This window comes from Penicillium alfredii (genome assembly GCF_028826965.1).
Source record: "Penicillium alfredii strain IBT 34128 chromosome Unknown utg000004l_segment0_segment0, whole genome shotgun sequence".
NCBI classification, from domain to species: Eukaryota; Fungi; Ascomycota; class Eurotiomycetes; order Eurotiales; family Aspergillaceae; genus Penicillium; species Penicillium alfredii.
In genome coordinates, this window is record NW_026622701.1 from 2,019,000 (window position 1) to 2,038,731 (window position 19,732).

Here is a 19,732-nt window from a genome sequence, read left to right on the forward strand (position 1 = left end):
GAGGGCTTCTTTTTCGGTCGTTCGCTTCTGACTGGTCTCCCCCTTTTTTTGGACCACGCAGCATTTAGGTATGAATCCCTGACATTCTCCCCTTCTACCCCCCGAATTTTTTTATTTGCCCAATTGTGACCACAAGACTCCACGCTTTGCAGAAATTCCAAAATAAAAGTGCACAAAAGCTGACGGAAGAATTATACAGGGGATCTTCGTCGCCCTCGGTTTTTTTTTTTCTCACACCCCTTAAACTTTCGCAATGGGTAAGCTATCCCACCGATTGGAACGAGGGGAATCACGGCTCCTCGCGGACTTGACCACGTCACGCTGACGGATTGATCAGCTTCCCCATCTACGGATGGTTCTCCCATCGCGTCCCGGGACTCGCCTACTCCCAGCAGCGGAAAGGATTCGCCCTTTGTCGAACGCAGCAACCCCATGGGCTCCGGCAACGCCCAGACCGTCAGCTCTCGGGATCCAAAGGCCGTCGCTCAAGCCGCTACCGACATGAAGAACGTTGTGCGCCGCAAGCTCACCGGCTACGTGGGCTTTGCCAACCTGCCCAACCAGTGGCACCGCAAGAGTGTCCGCAAGGGTTTCAACTTCAATGTCATGGTTGTTGGTGAGTATTGCTCGCGAAGTTTTTGCCCGTGTTACCCTCTTAACACCAACCAGGTGAATCCGGACTCGGCAAGTCGACCCTGGTCAACACTCTGTTCAACACCTCCCTCTACCCCCCGAAGGAACGCACCGGTCCCAACGCCGATATCATCCCCAAGACCGTGTCGATTCAGTCGACCAGCGCCGATATTGAGGAGAACGGCGTGCGGCTCCGTCTGACGGTGGTGGATACCCCTGGATTTGGTGACTTTGTCAACAACGATGACTCGTGGCGCCCCATTGTCGAGAACATCGAGCAGCGCTTCGATACCTACCTGGAGGCCGAGAACAAGGTCAACCGCAGCAACACCGTCGACAACCGCATCCACGCTTGCGTTTACTTCATCCAGCCCACCGGCCACTCCCTGAAGCCCCTGGACATCGAGGTGATGCGCCGCTTGCACACTAAGGTCAACCTGATTCCCGTGATCGCCAAGGCCGACACCTTGACCGACGAGGAGGTTGCCCTGTTCAAGCAGAGAGTATGTTGTCTTTTGCTATGTTTTTATTGCCAAAAATCCGCCGCTAACTTGTTCCAGATCCTGGCCGATATCGAGCACCACTCCATCCAGATCTTCGAGGGCCCCCGCTACGAGCTTGACGACGAGGAGACCATCGCTGAGAACCAAGAGATCATGTCCAAGGTGCCGTTTGCCGTGGTTGGTGCCAACTCGGAGGTTTCGGCAGCCGACGGCCGTCGCGTCCGTGGCCGTAGCTACCCCTGGGGTATTATCGAGGTTGACAACGAGGAGCACTGTGATTTCGTCAAGCTGCGCCAGATGTTGATCCGCACCCACATGGAGGAGCTCAAGGAGCACACCAACAACTTCCTGTACGAGAACTACCGGTCCGACAAGCTTACCCAGATGGGTGTCGCCCAGGACCCGAGCGTGTTCAAGGAGGTCAACCCGGCCGTCAAGCAGGAGGAGGAGCGCGCCCTCCACGAGCAGAAACTGGCCAAGATGGAGGCCGAGATGAAGATGGTCTTCCAACAGAAGGTCGCGGAGAAAGAAAGCAAGCTCAAGCAGAGCGAAGACGAACTTTATGCCCGACATCGCGAGATGAAGGATCAGCTAGACCGCCAGCGCTCGGAGCTGGAGGAGAAGAAGGGACGCCTCGAAAGCGGACGTCCCATCGAAGAGAAGGGCAAGCGCAAGGGTTTCTCCCTCCGCTAATGTTGTCGTGCAGCTCTTTTCCCACCATTCCCAACTACTCGCTCCCTTTATTTTCCTTGCTGTCGACCCCCACACTCTCTGAACTCTCTCGCTGGATGGGCCCCACGAACCGAAAAAGAATGGTTTTTGATAATAAGCCCGCGGTCCACCGATTTCTCTTCTTGTGATGTACTTTTTTCTGCTACGCCATATCTTGTTGTGCCGCTTTTTCTGTGTGCCCTATTACCCGCTCATTTTAGTTATTTCTTTTTGCTTGAGACAGTTGGTTGCTGGCCGTCTGTCCATGTGTTAGTCAATTGCAGCGCTTCGGCTTTATTGGACTTGGTCTGTAGAGGTAGTTTGTAGTAGATGTTGGGAGACCGCAAGGATGAAGAGAGTATATTATCAAGTCGGTGACTGCCGTCTATATCTCCACAAGTTTCTTTCCTATGTATATATCTCTCGCTCGGCATGGCATGAAACAACCAGAATATCTACAGCCTAGCTTGCTCCACCCGGCGCCCACTCTCATCAAACTCGATCTTCTTCCCTGAAATCAGCGACTCCTGCAGCGCACACCCAATCGTGACCGCCTTGACCGCCCCATCCAGTGACATGGGCGGCCGCGTGTTGTCGAGACAGCAGGCTGTGAACTCGTTCGCCTCCGTGACAAACGCCGCCTGGAACCGGCCGTAGTAGTCGGCCGGGATCTCACGCCGGATCCCCGTCGGCTCGTACAGGTTGACTAGGTTCAGCTGCGGCTGCGTGTTGACGGCGATCTTGCCTGCCGTCCCTGTCACCTCGGTGCAGTCTTCTTGGCCGGCGGCCATCATGCGCGAGCAGTAGAGTTGGGCGATTTTGCCTCCCTGGATGGGTCAGTGGATATCACAAAACAGAAGAGACAACAAAAGACGCAACAACTGGGAGGAATAAAAGGAGGAAGAGAGGAAAGACCCCGCTTACATAGAACTCAATAATCCCCAGCGCATTGTCCCGATCATTATGCTTCCGCAGATCCGGTTGCACGGCCGTGATCCCCACCGCGCTGACGCTCTTGACCTTGCTCTCCTCGCCGAAGAACCACAGCGCCAGGTCGATGTCATGGATCGAGCAGTCCACAAAGATCCCGCCCGAGAACTCGGCGTACGCCACGAAGAACCCGCTCGGATCGAGCTTGTCGCAGGTCTGCGACCGGAACACAGCTGGCGTGCCGATGTCGCCGTTGGCCATGCGTTGGTACGCATCCCGGTACGAGGCGTCGAAGCGGCGCGAGAACCCGCAGATTACTTTTTGGGCGGGGTGGTTCTTTTTGGATTTTTCGTAAGCGGTTACCACGGATTGGGACTATGGGAAGAAGTGTTAGCGAATCGTCCTGCCGAGGTGGTCTGGGAGGTGCATAGTAAGTGATCTTTTTTTTTTTTTTCTTAATGGGTTGTCGACTTACAATCTCCGGGCTGGTGCTGATCGGCTTCTCGCACAGAACGTGCAGTCCCTTCTCAATGGCCTTGATGGCCTGCTCGGCGTGCACGGTCGTCGCACTAGCCACGACCACGGCCTGCAGTGTCTTTTCATGTCGAAGCATCTCCTCGTAGTCCCGGTAGGTGCGGACCCCGAACTCCTTTTGCGCGGCGTCCAGCTCCGCCTGGACGGGGGAGCACACTGCAATTAGCTCAGCGCGGGGAGTGAGCGTCGCAAAGTGACGGGCATGGCGCATGCCTGGGACGAGTCGCGAATGAGACCAATGTTCAAATACCTTCTTAGGGGAAGGAAGAGTAGAGAAAAGAGAAGAAAAGAAAAAACGTACCCATGCGCCCAATACCTGCCACGGCGACCTGAAGCTTCTCGGACATGTTGTAATTCGGGAACGGGTCAAAGAATTTAGAGGGAAGTCGATGCAAGGATAGACAAAGCTCAATGGCTATAGCGATTGCAAAGGAAAGTCTGGATCTGGTTTATATAGCTTCACAACTTGGCCAGCCCCGCAGTGTCTCCGCCGCAGCCCGTATGAAGTGGACAACATTGGGCAACGGAGACTCAGCAATCCAGCGATGCAGAGGAGCAGACAGCTATCAAACCTCTTGAATATGCCGATCACTGCTGCCTGAACAGGCAGGATTTCGGCGAGACTTGCTGTGGCGTTCTCCACCGCATCTTCCCCCGCACCCCCCGAGTCTCCACTCGCGGTGGCCGCGACATTCCTGGGGGCGGATCGACTACGTCGAAAAATGGGTCTGATGGGTTTCGGGGTGATAATGCACCGTGTCTTGCATTGCGATACATGGTCACTGATGTCTCTAAAAAAGAGAGATGGGGAAAAGGCGAAATTAGGTAGAAGAAATTTACGTGCTCCAGTGCAGTATATCCCGTGACCTTCCATGCCCTCATTTCCGTCCGATGCATCATCTCTCTTGGGGTTCTATCTATTGCATTTCATCCGTACAGAAATTCTAACCAACCTAAATTTACACGCTTTCGCTGCTCTCAGCGCGTTCCTGCGCATTGCGCTTGGCTTCCTTCTGGATTTCTCGGGCATAATTGACTCCAAAACCATGCTCAAAGACCTCCCGGATATTTTCCAGCGTCATACCCTTGACTTCAGGGTAGAAGAAATATACACCCACCCATCCAAAGAAGCAGATGGCAGCGTAGAACCCAAATGCACCCGAGGGGGTCGTATTCTCCATCTGGGTCAGGAATGACGAGGCAACGATGATGTTCGAGCCCCAACAGGTCATGGTGAGAAGCATCGTCCCAACGGCCCGCACCTCAATGGGGAAGAACTCATTTCCCATCCAGGCGATGTTGCCCGAGCCTATCGAGTAGAACGCGACATACACTACCAAGCACACCAGGACCACGTCTGCAGCCCAGCCGACTTTCTGGGTCTTGAGCGTGAGATCGTGGCCAAGAGGAATCCAGCGGAAGCAGATCGCGGTGCACACCAGCGACGCAGCCATCGCCCACAGCGTGCAGAGCAGAATCCGGCGCCGACCCACCCTATCGATGAGAGCTAGGTTGGCAAACGTAAATACGAAATTCGTCGCGGCAATGATCGTGCCCACTGCCACAGGGTTATTGAATCCCACCATGGCAAAGAGAGTGCTCGAGTAGTACATCAGGCTGTTGAATCCTCCCAGCTGGGAGACAGCCATGAGACCACATGCGGCGAACTGCGCCCGGAAGTTACTGGGTACCACGTAGAGCTGCTTGATCTGCCACCAGAGGCTCCTCTCCGAGCTTCTGGTTTGGTCGATGTGGATAGCAATGTGCTGCACCTTTTGCTGAACTTGCTCGGGGGTTCCTTCTGGAAAGATCTTTGCAATCACCCTGGCCGCTTCGTCTTGCTTGTTATGGTACACCAGCTGTCGGGGTGATTCGGGACAGAAGGGGAGCAGAAAACAGAGCACAATGGCCGGGACTGCCCCCAGACCTGCCATATACCGCCATCCGTTGCTGACTGACGCAAAGGCCGCTCCAATGCCATAGCTAATCAGTTGTCCGCCTGTGATGGAGAGATTGTCCAGGCTGATCATACGGCCGCGGTATTTGGCCGGAGCCACTTCGGCTATGTATAACTAACAGGGTCAGCGAAGACAGCAGAGCCAGAGAGGAACAGTCAATTACATACCGGAACAATCATAGCCGCAGAGCCCACACCAAATCCCACGATCAGACGACCCACGGACATCTGGGCGATACTATAAGCCGTGGCCTGGATGATGGCGCCAATGATGAACAGAATGCAGCCATTGTAGATTTGAGGTTTGCGGCCGTACCGATCGGCAAGTAAACCGGCCAGCACGGCGCCGACAAAAGCGCCAGCTGAGGTGAGGGAAGTCACTAGTTCCTTCTCGCTGCCATCTAACGTCTTGCCCAGGGAGGTGCCCAGATATACTAGAATGGCAGAGATGATGCCGGTGTCGTAACCAAACAAAAATCCACCCACTCCCGCAGTAATAGACACCAGCCAGGCATATTTGCTGCAGGGCGTGTCTTCGATGGTGTCAAGTTCAGCGGAGAAAGACGTCTCGACATGCTCGGCGGAGCCCTTCGGGTTATCGGTCTTGAAGGAGGACCGACTCAAGTCACTCATGATGGATTGAAAGAAAGCAAAGTTTAATCTACACAAATTATCGAGAGGCACTGCGGGACCTGGTCCGCTTATATGATGACCCATCTCGGTCCATGGATGCGATGATGTAGTTGGGGGGCGTCCCGTGTCAAACCCCCGTAAACCCCGGATTTTGTACCCCGCACCCGTGGAGATTCGCCGAGTCTTGCCTTCCGCTATTTGACTGCCTCTCGTCCCGGTTCTAATTCCATTCTCTTCGTCATTACAGGGGGATTCGTTATTGTCTCACTATGCGACGGAGTAAGGCAGTTCCCTGGTGAGTACCTCCACAGTTCGTGGGGGCATCCAATGACTGACGATGGATTATTGTCTTACAGCCAGGAATGCCGCAGTAAGTGAATGGTGGCGATAGATCGGGAGATGCATAATTTTGACTGATCACGATGTCAATCGTTAGACCGACATGTCAAATGTGAGTTTGATGAGATGTCTACGTGGAATGAGGCTAACCAGCGCAACGCGACAGGCGATGGCAACAAGCCCCAATGTCACCGCTGTGAACGCTCAGGATCATCGTGTGTCTGGCAAGCGGTGCCCTCGGGATTCCGTCATGGCTCCAGTGCTCGATATGATGCCGACTTCGCGGACGATCAGCCCTGGGTGCCCGTCGGCCATGGTCCGTGATCCGCCCTCTATGAAACAGCGGCTTGCGTCATCAGGATTCCGGCATCTGGGCTTCCCCGTTGCCGTGCTGACTCCTTCTATTCACAGCTGAGTTCCAGTACGTCGACGAAACAGCCGACATAGCCCGACACTACTCGGTGGATTTGGGGTCCTCCCCGTTGGCCTCGGGACGCCGGCGAAGTGTTTCATTCACGGACCACCGAACCCTAACTGACCCGTCCGTCGTGAGTGACGCTGTTGAATCACATTCACCCAATCCGTATCTTTCTGTCCGGCCCCAGACTTCACATCTTCTCTCTTTCTCGCCCTACCCCACCCAGCGTTCGCCTGGGAACCACCCCTCTGTCTCGTCTGCGTCACCCAGCTTCTCTCACAGCAGTCATGCATCCCTCGGGTCAAGCGATCTTGTTTTTCAGACCGAGAGTGGGCTGCCTCATTTCGATGAACATGAAGCTTGCCTAATGCGGTATTTTGTTGTGCAGATGGCACATTGGGTAATCTCTTTGCCAACTCCCTTCTCCGGGGACTTATCTTTCCCCCTGTCAGCTTACACTTGGGCAGTTCGATATTTGCGATGGAGAAAGGCATTTTGAATGTACTGTGCCATTGCGCGCACGATCATGTCCTCCGCTCCTCTACGCAATCTATACCGCCGCGGCACGACACCTGAGCCGGATCAAAAAATATTATATTGGAAACCAAATCCAATATGGAGGGAAAATTCTCCCGAATCTGACGCCAGAAACTGCTCTTCACTATCACAACCAATGCATTGCGCACTTTGTGTCGCTGTCGGATCATTCCCGGGAGGCCCAGGACGAGAATCTCCTGGCGGCCGCCGTGATTCTTCGGTTCTATGAAGAAGTAGATTGTTCGTTGAGAGTCCAATGAATTGATTTCAACAGTGCTGACACGATCTCTGCAGTGCCGGCTATGGGCGAAGACACCGAAAGTGGTCTCCGCGGCATCCAAGTGTTTCTGGATGCCCAGGCCATGTTAGCAGCCAGAGGGAGTGGGTTGCGACATGCCGCTTACTGGATCGCACTCCGGCAGGAGATTCTCACAGCTTTCTCGAAACAGCGCACATTCCGACTTCCTCTGGGCCCATGCGAGCCATACCGATCCTTCGAGCCCGCCGACGACTATGTTTGGGCCGACCGGCTCGTCATCCACTGCGCCGACGTACTGCAGTACTGCTTCGGATCGGAAGACAAGTCAACTCCCCGCGACCATTTCCCCCAACACCAGCACGGGCGTTCTCCACCCGCTCCCCGCATCCGACATGCGGGTTGCGCGCTACGACGAGCTGGTCTCGTTCGAGACTCTCTGGGCCGAGCTGGGCCCGGCCTCCTTCCGACCTATCTACACCCGCGACCCGGACCGCTCCCGCGGTGAGGTCTTCCCCGAACTCTGGTACCTCAACAACTGCCATGTCGCCGGCCTGCAGCACCTCGACCTGGCTCGTATCCTGCTGACCGTGTACAATCCCAAGCTGCCGCGTCTAGGACCCGGCCAGCGCACGGCCATGCGGTCGGTCGACCGACGAGTCCGCTCCATTATCCTTCGGCTCTGTGGTATTGCCCTGTCGAACCAGCATAGTCCGCCCGGGCTGGTCACGGCCAGTGTCGCGATTGGGATGTGCGGGGACCGGTTCACAGACCGTATCGAGCAAGAGGCCCTCCTGGGCGTGCTGGTGAAACTCGAGGAGGAGCATGCCTATCCCACGTACACGATGCAGCGGCTGCTGAAGGCGGCGTGGGGGTGGGACTCGGTCGATGCTGTGGATACCCTTCCAGGCACATAGACCCAATCCATTCTGTACAATGTGATTAATGGCAATACCCGGCAACTGTAATTTCTGCCATTAGAAAAAGAGAGAAATATAATATAAAATAAAACCCGTGTCAAAGACCGACAGACAAGACTTTATGGGGCGAAGGAGACGAGCTTAGGGTTGAGTTCTCTACGCGGCAACACTCGCCGACGCTAACCTGCCAGAGGACGAAGCACATCAGCGATCAACGCGCCGATCCCCAGGTCTTGCTCAGCTGGGCTTCATGCACTTGACGTACTTTTTGTGACAAGAGCTGAATACCTGGCAACTAGCAATTACCATCTTAGCATCTCTTCTACAAGGCGTCAAAATCAAGGCATGGCAGGTTCTGGACATATGCCTGTTTGCTATGGTACATTCAAGACCCTCCTGCTCCGAAAGCAAAACTGGTCGGACAAAAAGGGGATAACACGCCGATGTGAAGAACAAAGATGGGAAAAGGAAGCCCTGAGGAAGAAAAAAAAGCGCGGAAGACACCACGATTTGCATTTACCATGCATCCACATCGAAGTTTTCTTCGCCGTAGTACGAGGCCACCACCGTCCGATCCGAGAACTTGCGTCCCGCAAGCGCCTTGAGGGCACCGATGGCAGACTCGGTGGTATCGAACTTGACGAAGATCTTGCCTGCGCCGAGGCCGCGTCGGGGAATCTTCAGAGAGAGGACTTTTCCGAACTTTGAGCATTCATCGTTCACATCTTCACAGATTTCTGGGGAGAAGCATGTTAGTCAAATTTCAGGTAAGAGCGACGTTCCGGACAAGACAACATACCTTCGTAGTCATCGTCGTTCAAGAGTTCGTCCGACGTCACCATGTTCAGCAGTTGCAACACCCGACTGGTCTCCAGGTCTTGCGAAGTGGTCTTGGCAAACATAGACATGGCGTTGACGCCCATGTCCAGACCGGAAGCCTGCGTGGTTCCGATACTGGCGCGGGCGACCTTGAGATGCCGATCGCCCAGTTCCATGCCCTTTAGACCTTCCACCGCGATGGTAGTAGCATTCGGGTCAACATATTCACAGAAAGCAATTCCCTGCGGGAAGTCAGCAAGTGAGAAAACGGACAATGAGGTACAAATACTCACTCTCGACTCCTCCGTAGACGCATCTTTGACCAAGACGAAAGATTTGAGCTCGCCGAAGGACTTCAGCAACATTGTGACAGGCTCCTCCGGGATAAAGGCTGGGATGTTGGAGACACAGATCTTGTTCGGCGAGTCCGGCACCTCGTTCAGCAGTACGCCTTCCTGGTATTCCTGCTCTGCACTTCCACCCGGGACAACGTAGTCCTTTGGCCGTCGCACCTCAAGTCCCTTGTCTGCCCCCTCGGCCATGGCAATTCCATCGAAAGCGAGGGCAACCGTTGCGTCGTTGGGCGACTTAAACTCCAAGAGCGCAAACGAGTGATCTTCGGAAATCTGGGCTGAAATGCACGGATCGACGCTGTGGATCACGTTCAGACCGTTCAGCTGCAGATTGAAAAATGAAATCACACCATCTCCCGTTACGCCAGAGGGTATGTTGTAGACGAAGAGACGCTTAGACTGGCGGGAGTTGGAAGGCTTGAGGGCCGTGCTTTCGGTTGAACCGGCAGGCTGGTTCATAAACGCTTGCAAACGGCTAGGGTCCATGGGCTGCTGGCGAGGTGCACCGGGGAGAGGGAACATTCCTATGGACGTTAGTTTCTCCAACCCTCGTCGTATCAAAGAATACATACCAGACAACTTCGCCTGTTCCGCCGTCACATTCTCATAACCCGGGGGCTTGATGTCCCACTGGACCAAGCGGCGTTTCCTCTGCAGCACAGAGGGGACATCCGTCAGATCCGGCGTGGGTTCCTTGCGGCGTGGGGGTGTAGCGCTTCTCTTCCGGTCTCTTCGCTCACGTTCGCGATCGCCGAAACCGCGGTCTCGGTCGGCACGTCGGGGTCGCTCATCGAACAAGTCCCGTCGAGGGCGATCATCAAAGTCCCGTCGTCGACGGTCACCACGGTCACCACGGTCACCACGGTCTCGGTCCCACTCTCGATCATCTCTCCGACTGGAGTAGCGGTCTTCACGTTCCCGGGCACGGTAGTCTCGACTGGACGAGTACGAGTTGGACTCGTAATCGCGTCGCGAGCTCCGGCCGTAATGGGGAGACCGCGACCGCCGCCTCTCACCCCTCTCACCCCTCTCACCCCTATCACCTCGGTCACCTCGGTCACCTCTGTCGCGCTCTCGCCGCTCGTCGCGCTAAATTGGGTTAGTCGTCGCCAAACTTCGTAGAGCTGGCACTTACATAATAATCGCGCGAACGGCCAGTATCTATATGAGTTAGCATGGATCTGACATCAAAATTTAAAACTCTTACCTCTGGATGAATAGGTGTCGCCGTTCATGCTGAGTTGGGGCAGACAAATGAAGCTTTGCTTGGTCGCAATGCAGCGAAGGGGAAAACTGATTTCGGAGCTTCCAGGCGGTAGGGAAGTCACCGCCTGCTGCGCGAAGATCGAGACGGCAGAACTACGAGAAGTCGCGCCGCGCAGCTTCGTCACTTACGGCACTCCCCTTCTTCGTATTAAGATCTCGAATAAATACGTATTAAAAAGGTACGGGATAAAAACTAATGTATCTCTGTTTATTTAGAGATATCTTTCGAAAATCGTTCAAAATGAAGGAAAGAAAGAAAGCACGAGTAGACAAGCGGCTATGCACCAATACTTTGGTGGATACATGGAGGTAAGTGGGTTTCTTACTTCTTTTTGCCTTTATATAAAGAGTAACTCCCGGCGCGAAAACAAAAAGCGTAGGTAGTCGAGGATTTGGATTTGTATACCTTGGTATCATTACCTCAGCTGACTAATCTTGACCGAGGGTGGCCGCTATCTCTTGCTGGAGTCCTTGTATGCCTTTAGTTCAAGGATGGGGTTTTCCGAATGGCGCAAGCTACCTGTTAGCCTGAGCGAGCTTTGCATTAACACAACCCTCCGTTGTGGCCAGTCATTCAGGTCAGTCCCGCGCAATTGTGCCTGGAGGATAAGACTGACTCCTTCCAGATGGCAGAAGATCTCCGACAACGAAGAATGGCGATGCGTTCTTCATGGCCGTCTACTCTCTCTAAAACAAGACTCGAGTTGCCTTTACTATCGCACCATACAATCCTCGTCCGCTCCTCACCCCTCAGCACCGGCCCCTCAATCCTCCGCAGATAGTGACTTACTTCGCATTGTCCAACACTACTTCAACCTATCCTCGAATCTCACTGACCTCTACACACAATGGTCATCACAAGATCCCAATTTCAAGAAAAAGGCCGCTCAGTTTACGGGGATCCGAATACTACGGCAAGATGCCTGGGAAGCGCTGGTGTCATTCATTTGCAGCAGCAACAACAATATCGCACGCATCTCTCAGATGGTTGAGAAGCTATGTCTCCATTATGGACCCTTTATCGCAACAATTGAGGGACGCGCCTACCATGACTTTCCGTCTCCAGAGGCACTGGCAGGAAAGGATGTGGAAAGCAACCTCCGCAGCTTGGGCTTTGGCTACCGAGCCAAATACATTTACCAGACGGCGGTTATTGTATCGCGAGACCGGGAGGATGGCTGGCTAGATGGGTTAAGCAACCCCGAGTCCCCTGCACTGGGTGTGGAATCCCGACCAGGTGACGAGATGAAACCGCAGGGGCGACCAGGATACCGTGAGGCCCATGAGAGCTTGCTCGAGTTGCAAGGGGTTGGCCCAAAAGTGGCAGATTGTGTGTGTCTCATGGGGTTGGGATGGGGAGAGTCCGTACCGGTTGATACCCATGGTAAGTGTGCATTGGCATTATTTACGAGGAGCTGTATTCTCACAGAGTCAATAGTCTGGCAAATCGCGCAGCGCGACTATCGGTTTGGCAAAAGCTCCCAGAAAACACTGAACAAAGCGACCTATGATGCCGTGGGCAACCACTTCCGCAAGCTCTGGGGCAAGGAGGCCGGCTGGGCCCATAGCGTCCTCTTCACTGCGGACCTGCGGTCTTTTGCTGACAGACTCGCCGCTACTAAGAAGGTGGATGTGGATGTCAAAGACAGCAAATCACAGGTGGAGATTAAGACTGAAGTTACGACTGCCGTGGGCTTGAAAGCGCCCAAGGAAGAAGACGTCGAGATCAAGGTCGAGGATGCGCTCGAGGAAGCTACAAAGCGAGGCAAGAAGCGAAAGGGGCAGTCCGACGGTGTCGTCCACGCATCCAAGACAGTTGAGACTCGGAGGGTGTCGAAGAGACTGCGCGACAAACCATGATCGGGACGGATCCTACCATACAGTGTATTATAGAGCAACCATGAAAGAATCCATGTCGTCCGTGGACTACTCGGAGCATACGGTTGATAATAGGGATCAGAAAATAAGCGTGGAGAATTTCCCCCCAACTTTGTTGTTATCTTGCATTCACCTAGATCTGAAGCCATCGTTAGTTCGAGTCAAGCAAACATAAACATGAGGCATCGAGCAAAGTTGAGTCGATCAGAAGTCCATTTAGATCATCGGAGAGGCGTCCGAAAACGCCCTCCTGACATAAGAGGTACCAGAAATAAAGTAAAAGGTGTGTTTCATCACGAAGATCATCGGGGGAATTGGGCGAGGTACGTGGAAGAACATGGTACTAACCTGGAGTGGATGACAGGTCGAGAATAGGGGATATTGCTGATAATTAGTAAAATCTCCTCGGAATCTGCCTGTACGAATAAATGCAGAAGAAAGAAGAAGTCGAACGGGGCAAAGTCCGAAGAACAAAAAGGCGGAAGAGCGGAAAATAAGCGAAGCACGTGACCCACACATTTGCACACAACTTCTGCTCCGGGCCGATTTTCGACCATCTCAACCTCGCCGACAACCACCACCCCCTCGACCACCTTCCACCACATCAAAATGGGTCGCCTTCACAGCAAGGGCAAGGGCATTGCCTCCTCTGCCATCCCCTACTCCCGCACCCCCCCGGCGTGGCTCAAGACCACCCCCGACCAGGTTGTCGACCACATCTGCAAGCTGGCCAAGAAGGGTGCCACCCCCTCCCAGATTGGTGTTGTCCTCCGCGACAGCCACGGTGTTGCCCAGGTCAAGTTTGTGACTGGTACGAGAGTCCCATTTTTTTTTTGGGTTGGAATTGGGAAGGAACCATATACTAACATCGGTGGATGAATAGGTAACAAGATACTCCGTATCCTGAAGTCCAACGGTACGAATCCACTCGCCAACAACCTTATCCCTTCGGTCGGGTGAAAGAAAGGAAAAGCATAAGGAAAGTGCGCACGTAAAATTGTGCACTTTCGTTGGGCTCAACCTTCTCTTCCCCGAACTCTGGTCGCAGAAATGCACCAGATACAATTAAGCCTCTGCTTGGTCAAGAATATTAGACTGACAGAGAGATTTTGGAAATACAGGCCTCGCTCCCGAACTTCCCGAGGACCTTTACTTCCTGATCAAGAAGGTAATTCCCCCCACCTGCTTTCGAGCTTTCAGAAAGAAGAAGAAAATTTTTTTGCTGACCACTATCTAGGCCGTCGCCGTCCGCAAGCACCTTGAGCGTAACCGCAAGGACAAGGACAGCAAGTTCCGCCTCATTCTGATCGAGTCCCGTATCCACCGTCTGTCCCGTTACTACAAGACCGTCGGTGTCCTGCCCCCCACTTGGCGCTACGAGAGCGCCACCGCCAGCACCCTGGTCGCATAAGCGCATGCGTGATGGTCTGTGGAGGTCTTTGGGGGATCTGTTGACGATGGGAAACCAGTGCTCGGTTTAGTGATCTTTTCCGATGTACTAGATAGGCAACCCAAAAAAGAAAAAAAGTAACTATCATGATTGATACCCGTTCTCAGATACCTTTCATGTTACTTTGCGGGAGCATTTGTATTTGTAGAATCTCGCCGGCGAGTTTAGACATAAACCCATATCTAGAATGTATGTCCATGCTCTATGTACGGATATCACCCAAGGCAGCTCAGTCCACTCGGACCTCCCGAGCAACCGCATTGCAAAGCTCCACCTTTACTCCAGCCGCAGTCAGAATATGGATCCATAGCCGCTGCGTGTCACTCAGACGGTCATTCTCCGACTTGACTTCGGCAAACATCACCGTGCGTGCCTCGGGATCCCACAGAAACAAATCCGGGATTCCGCCACCACGCTGCTGATATTCCTGCGCAAGGACTTTGCAGATAGTCGCCAGGGCCTCGCCGCGGAAACACTGCGTGATCTCAACTAGATCGTCAAGACTGAACGACCAGTCGATACCGATGGCGCAGGGCTGTGCGACTGCTTCGCGCTCGTGGATCTCGCGGATGATGCGCTCTGCTTCCCCGTTGGTGATCTCCACCAGTCGGTGATTGATCTCCGAAGCGCGGGATGGGTAGAAGACATCGGTGTGTAGGTCGAGCGGGCAGGTTTGAAACGGCGTCTGGAAGACATTGGGCACGTACGTGAAGAGGATGTCGTAGAAAAGGTAGCCAAACTATATCCAACAGATGCCTTGTCAATCTCGATGTATACATAACCTGGGAGATTTCTTCTTGGTATTTGGGTTTGTGCCACTTACTAGTGTGCGGACAATGCCGCCCTCGGAATGGTACCCCTTCCAGCCGTGGTCTCGATACCAGCTCAGACACATGCTTTCGACTCGACACTCGCCGCCTTCTCGCTCATCGACCCAGATGGTTGCTCGGCCCTTCCGGGGGATTTCGTCCCGGTCCACGCGGATTCCTTCAATAGTGCGCTCGGCGGGTTTGTTCAGCATAACATGCCCAAAATCATGCTGCTCCCTCTTGACCACCTTGAGCGCTTTCTCAAGCTTGGTGATCCGTTTCTGAAGGTCATAGTGGTATATCAAGTGGCAGAGCGGGTCTTCCAGGCCCTCTTCGCAGGTTCGTAGGGCAGTCCTCTTCCACATTTTGCGCTGCTGCTCCTCACTGCGGCCGTCGCTCGGCATGAGAGCCCACATGTAGTGTTCTTCCAGCAGCGCTTTTCGCTGGTACCAGGCGCCGCGCCGGGCAGCATGAAACAAACCCTGACCTAGCAGCTCCGAGAGCACCTCATGTTCTCGCTTGTGCTCTTTGAATCGACCAAGGGGATGTAAACTCTTGTGGATGATTCTTGTATACACCCAGGCGGGGGAGAAACGACGCAGATATGCGCCCTCCCCAATCTCGTAGATACTTTCTTCTTTTAGCTGTTCTTGTTCCACTAGCTCTTTCCATCGCGGATAGATATTGTTCGCGAGATCTTTGATGTGTTGCAATGACTCTGTTGAGGGAGGTCCATTGAATTCTAGAATGCTGTCGATAACGTACTGCGTTCTTATTGCCGATTCAAACTCCAGGAGCGCCGCTCGAGACGGGAAGATGGAATTAGACCGGCATACAATGTACTCTGGGAAATTTTGCCGAGAGATTTTGGCCAGGATGATGGTGGTGAGGGACTTTTCGGTCCATTCGGTCGACCGGTAGAAGACCAAATGCACGCGCTCGAAAAGTGCTCGAGTGTCGGACGACAGCCTGATACACGGTCCTGTGTAATCCAGTATCTTTTGAGTGAAATGGCTGTCTCGATTGTTGGATGATTGGTTCCACCCCAGCCCGGACTGAGTCTGACTCGATTCCTGAAGACTGAGCAACAGCTCTTTCTTGTTTTTACCCTGGACCTTTGCCTCTTTCGCAAAGGTCTTAAGTTCTTCAAGCAGAAGAAGAGATGAAGCCTCTTCCAGTGCAGTGATTTCTTCAGTGCTCTCTGCAAATCTGAATGTACATCCCGTCTCTGACTCGGGCAATGATCGGTCTCGCTGGAGATCAGCCGCAACAGTAGACAGATCCGAGATATCCGAGTGATAGCCCAGCCTGCTAATACGATGCCAGGCAGAGGTCTTGCGCAGGAACAACCGCACATACCTAAGTGATCGTTAGACATATGGGAGCCACTTAAGCTTCAATGATGTACAAAACCTACAGATACTGAGATTCATAGGATAGTCCCCACCACTGGGTAAAGATTTCCATTTCTGCCTGGTCAAAGAGATGAGTCTCTTCGTCTAGCACGGTTTCGAGCGCCAGATTAAACGCATCGACGTAGATGGAGCTTTTGCCCCTCTGCCAGACCCCATCGCGTAACCTCGTATGCAATGCAGAATTGGTATTATCCGTCCCAGATGCCTCGTACTCCTCAATCGCATTATCATTGGAGTCGATCACAGGTAGAGAAGACTCCAGATCTGTTTGACTGTTTGGAATCTGCGTGTCCGAGTCATCTGTCGCGGGGGTCTCGGCCACTTCGGAGGGACTGGGGCTCTGGTCTCGGGCGTCGTTGCTCTCGGCCTGGCCAGAAACCTTTCTGCGTTTGACCGACCGCTGTGTGTCCCAGTAGTCCAGCAAGGACATCCTGTCGCTCGGCCATTCACGATAAATGAAGATCCGAGCATCGGACGTGTCGAGTCGACACGAGATCACGTGGACCATATATCCATATCGGGGTGTTTGCAGTGTTTGCAGTTCGCTGGGGTAATGCGACAGCGTAGAACAGAGGGGACAATAGATGAAGTGCGACGAAAAATACACACAAATAGACCATTGGAAAGGCTAGCTCCCGTACAGTGGCTCTTGGATAAGGTCGGCTTCTTCTGTCGAACCTCGCGGCGCGGCAAGAGCTCGCCAGAAGCTCCACAGCTTCCCGCTCCCGCATCACCAGAACACTTCCTCGATTCCTGAACGACCCATCTCTCAATCCGCTCAAAACACTGCCAGACAAAAAACCATTCCCCCGAGCAGAATCCAATCGAGTCCATCACGAATCAATCCGCGTTCTTGAACCTTACTTCCACCGGCGCATCGAACCAGACAACCGCAATGGGCGAAATCAACGGCGCCGGCTCCAACACCCCAATCGGAGACCTTTCCAATGCCTCGACCAGTCAAGTGCGCCCCGGTGGTGCTCCGGCGCGGGTATATTTGAACGAGAAGATTGTGCCGCATCTGCTCGAGGGAATGAAGTCGGTTGCCAAAGAACAGTACGTGGCCCTTGAGAGGACTCTTTATCTGTACAGGTTGCTGATCACTATGGGAGCAGGCCTTCCAATCCGCTGCGAGTACTTGGGGAGTTTCTGATTCAGAAGAGCAATGAAGTGGAAGGGGACTCGAAGAAAGAGTCAGAGTAAGAGTCTATTTGACCAAAAGTTGATATCTTTTGTTTATGGGCGTTTATGGGCGTTGGATTTGGTTCTGGCTTGGGGCTCGAGGGCATCACAATAGCGACATACCGTTGCTTTACAGCTTTTCCTCAATAGAAATGGCCATAGCATGTATACCGTGGCCATACATCTAGATAGGGGCATCCTCCATGGATAGGTAGCATGGGGCATGCTACGATCTCGCTTGACAAAGTATCTGGGGACATATCCCCAGAGCTGATAAGTGTAGGAGACCTATTTATGTCTATGGCTGTAATTTCCTTTTGATAGTTAAATGAGGCATACCGCATATTCAAGTCAATATGAGGGCCATGCCAGAAACCAATCCTGGGCCACACAGACGGAGCTGCCGAACAGAATCCTAAGCAGAGTCAGTAGCAGCGCTGCGTTGACAGTCTTCCGGGTATCCAACCTAAGACAGGTCAGCTCTCCACACCAGCTCACCTCGTCCCAGGTCCCGAACCAGTACATCGGTTCATTAATCGCCCTGCTTTTTAAGCCGATACTACAAGCACAAAGACAACGACTTTGGCGACAATGAAGCGACTGGTGAACTTGTGGGCGACATTCATTTTGTCGAATACAATCGAGCCGTTACTGAAGAGGGCGGAAGAGAAGCCGAAAGTGCTGACCCATGAAACACCGAATTACAGCGATAATTGTTTTGTTCCCTTGCCGCTAGAGATTTCCCGAGTCGCGTCGCGAACAGACAAAAAAGAGACACATCATCTCGCGACCGAGTGGTGACAGGTTCGACAGTTGCAGTGTCGGTCGCAATTAGGCCGATGGCGCTCCGATTATCCGGTTTGAGACGAAGACGTGAAAGCACAAGAACACAAAAGACAACGACGCCCCGAGGCCCGTCGCTCGAATCCCACATTAAAACAATTTGAAGAAACAAAGGGGGGAAATTTGGGCAATGGGCACATTCAACCATGAAAAGAAGACATCAGGGACAGACCTCTTCTTTTTCTTTTTTGCTGCTTTTGAAATAAGGGTAATACCTTACCTGCCAGCGTAGCGGTCACCGTCATAAGAGCGACCGCCAGCGTACGCCTCACGAGGCTCACGGGGAGGGCCCGACTCGAAGCTAGCAGGGTTGGCGTCTCGGTCGTAGTAGCCACCGCCGCTACCACCACCACCACCACCACCACGGGCATCGTCACGGCGGTCGTCACGGCGGTCGCGGTAACGATCCTCACGGCCGCCATAGCGGTCACCACCACCGCGGTAGCCGTAGTCGTCACGAGGTTCCCGGCGGTAGTCACGGCCATAGTCACGGCCGTAGTCGCGACCGTAGTCCCTGCGGTCGTACGAGTCGTATCGGCCATAGCGGGAATCATCGTCGCGACGGCGCCAGCCACCACCACCGTAGGGGCCACGGCGATCATCGTAGCGGTCACCGCGGCGAGGCGGGCCACGGCCATCTAGAGCAGAAATGAGCTTGATGCATCTACACAAGACGGATCAGATAATAAAAACATACCACGCTTGGGAGGCCCAAAGTACTTGCCCGGGGTGGGAGTACGAGGGCGGCTACGGCGCGCCTTCTCAATGCTCAGGGTGCGACCCTCAATGACCTCACCCTGGAGTCCCTCCTTGGCAGCATCGGCCTGCTCAGCAGTGCTCATGTTGACAAAGCCGAAGCCACGAGACTCCTTGCTGTGGGGGTCCAGCATGATCGAGCAGTTATCAACATCACCATACTTCTCAAACAGACGCGAAATGTCGGACTCGGTCAGACGCGGGTGGATGCCCGTGACGAAGAGGTTGGAGCCAGTGTTCAGGGCACCTTCCTCATCCTCGTCCAACAAAGGCTTACGCGGGGGCAGAGGTCTGTGAAATTATTAGATCAAGCTGATGTAAAGGGATTATGGTAGATACCTGTCGTCAGAGCGGCCGTTGGGAGAGCGGCTGCGAGCACGGTCGCCACGGGGCTCATCGCGAGGAGAAGCACTGCGGTCGCGCTCGTACCGGGGCTCGTCTAAATCCCCAAGAAAAAGAGGTCAGCAAAAAAACACGAATGAAAGATCGATATGCATACCAGCGTAACGACCGTTGTCGTTTTCGTAGTCAGCCATGATGAATTAAAGGGAGGTGGATGGATGAGGAAGGGAAGAATGGGCGAGAAATCG

At 53.7% G+C, this 19,732-nt stretch overlaps 11 protein-coding genes across 11 annotated transcripts; 6 read left to right on the forward strand and 5 right to left on the reverse strand.

The window, feature by feature from the left end:
• Positions 1 to 253: 253 nt before the first annotated feature.
• Positions 254 to 1,829, forward strand: aspB (septin AspB; the record flags this gene model as incomplete). The annotated part of the gene is made up of 4 exons (XM_056653002.1): positions 254 to 257; positions 338 to 616; positions 670 to 1,136; positions 1,194 to 1,829. The coding sequence occupies 4 exons, from the start codon at positions 254 to 256 to the stop codon at positions 1,827 to 1,829; spliced, it is 1,386 nt and encodes a 461-aa protein (XP_056514069.1).
• A 473-nt stretch (positions 1,830 to 2,302) lies between these two features.
• Positions 2,303 to 3,658, reverse strand: NUU61_002421 (uncharacterized protein; the record flags this gene model as incomplete). The annotated part of the gene is made up of 4 exons (XM_056653003.1): positions 2,303 to 2,674; positions 2,772 to 3,152; positions 3,253 to 3,524; positions 3,613 to 3,658. 4 exons carry the CDS (start codon positions 3,656 to 3,658, stop codon positions 2,303 to 2,305), a joined length of 1,071 nt encoding a protein of 356 aa, XP_056514070.1.
• Positions 3,659 to 4,270: 612 nt separating this feature from the next.
• NUU61_002422 (uncharacterized protein) lies at positions 4,271 to 5,901 on the reverse strand (the record flags this gene model as incomplete). The annotated part of the gene is made up of 2 exons (XM_056653004.1): positions 4,271 to 5,383; positions 5,437 to 5,901. The coding sequence occupies 2 exons, from the start codon at positions 5,899 to 5,901 to the stop codon at positions 4,271 to 4,273; spliced, it is 1,578 nt and encodes a 525-aa protein (XP_056514071.1).
• A 465-nt stretch (positions 5,902 to 6,366) lies between these two features.
• Positions 6,367 to 7,455, forward strand: NUU61_002423 (uncharacterized protein; the record flags this gene model as incomplete). Its single annotated transcript, XM_056653005.1, has 3 exons — positions 6,367 to 6,556; positions 6,652 to 6,788; positions 7,111 to 7,455. The coding sequence occupies 3 exons, from the start codon at positions 6,367 to 6,369 to the stop codon at positions 7,453 to 7,455; spliced, it is 672 nt and encodes a 223-aa protein (XP_056514072.1).
• Positions 7,456 to 7,497: 42 nt separating this feature from the next.
• Positions 7,498 to 8,368, forward strand: NUU61_002424 (uncharacterized protein; the record flags this gene model as incomplete). The annotated part of the gene is made up of 2 exons (XM_056653006.1): positions 7,498 to 7,778; positions 7,813 to 8,368. 2 exons carry the CDS (start codon positions 7,498 to 7,500, stop codon positions 8,366 to 8,368), a joined length of 837 nt encoding a protein of 278 aa, XP_056514073.1.
• Positions 8,369 to 8,887: 519 nt separating this feature from the next.
• On the reverse strand, positions 8,888 to 10,778 carry NUU61_002425 (splicing factor u2af large subunit; the record flags this gene model as incomplete). Its single annotated transcript, XM_056653007.1, has 6 exons — positions 8,888 to 9,108; positions 9,171 to 9,432; positions 9,484 to 10,067; positions 10,116 to 10,632; positions 10,679 to 10,704; positions 10,751 to 10,778. 6 exons carry the CDS (start codon positions 10,776 to 10,778, stop codon positions 8,888 to 8,890), a joined length of 1,638 nt encoding a protein of 545 aa, XP_056514074.1.
• Positions 10,779 to 11,301: 523 nt separating this feature from the next.
• NUU61_002426 (8-oxoguanine glycosylase OGG1) lies at positions 11,302 to 12,669 on the forward strand (the record flags this gene model as incomplete). Its single annotated transcript, XM_056653008.1, has 3 exons — positions 11,302 to 11,387; positions 11,436 to 12,193; positions 12,248 to 12,669. The coding sequence occupies 3 exons, from the start codon at positions 11,302 to 11,304 to the stop codon at positions 12,667 to 12,669; spliced, it is 1,266 nt and encodes a 421-aa protein (XP_056514075.1).
• A 627-nt stretch (positions 12,670 to 13,296) lies between these two features.
• NUU61_002427 (40S ribosomal protein uS15) lies at positions 13,297 to 14,098 on the forward strand (the record flags this gene model as incomplete). Its single annotated transcript, XM_056653009.1, has 4 exons — positions 13,297 to 13,498; positions 13,571 to 13,603; positions 13,809 to 13,855; positions 13,925 to 14,098. The coding sequence occupies 4 exons, from the start codon at positions 13,297 to 13,299 to the stop codon at positions 14,096 to 14,098; spliced, it is 456 nt and encodes a 151-aa protein (XP_056514076.1).
• A 268-nt stretch (positions 14,099 to 14,366) lies between these two features.
• On the reverse strand, positions 14,367 to 16,869 carry NUU61_002428 (fanconi-associated nuclease 1; the record flags this gene model as incomplete). Its single annotated transcript, XM_056653010.1, has 3 exons — positions 14,367 to 14,876; positions 14,961 to 16,305; positions 16,364 to 16,869. The coding sequence occupies 3 exons, from the start codon at positions 16,867 to 16,869 to the stop codon at positions 14,367 to 14,369; spliced, it is 2,361 nt and encodes a 786-aa protein (XP_056514077.1).
• A 387-nt stretch (positions 16,870 to 17,256) lies between these two features.
• Positions 17,257 to 17,564, forward strand: NUU61_002429 (DPY30/SDC1 family protein; the record flags this gene model as incomplete). The annotated part of the gene is made up of 2 exons (XM_056653011.1): positions 17,257 to 17,417; positions 17,477 to 17,564. The coding sequence occupies 2 exons, from the start codon at positions 17,257 to 17,259 to the stop codon at positions 17,562 to 17,564; spliced, it is 249 nt and encodes an 82-aa protein (XP_056514078.1).
• A 1,038-nt stretch (positions 17,565 to 18,602) lies between these two features.
• Positions 18,603 to 19,678, reverse strand: NUU61_002430 (RNA recognition motif domain-containing protein; the record flags this gene model as incomplete). Its single annotated transcript, XM_056653012.1, has 4 exons — positions 18,603 to 19,024; positions 19,084 to 19,433; positions 19,482 to 19,581; positions 19,642 to 19,678. 4 exons carry the CDS (start codon positions 19,676 to 19,678, stop codon positions 18,603 to 18,605), a joined length of 909 nt encoding a protein of 302 aa, XP_056514079.1.
• Between the last annotated feature and the right edge of the window lie 54 nt (positions 19,679 to 19,732).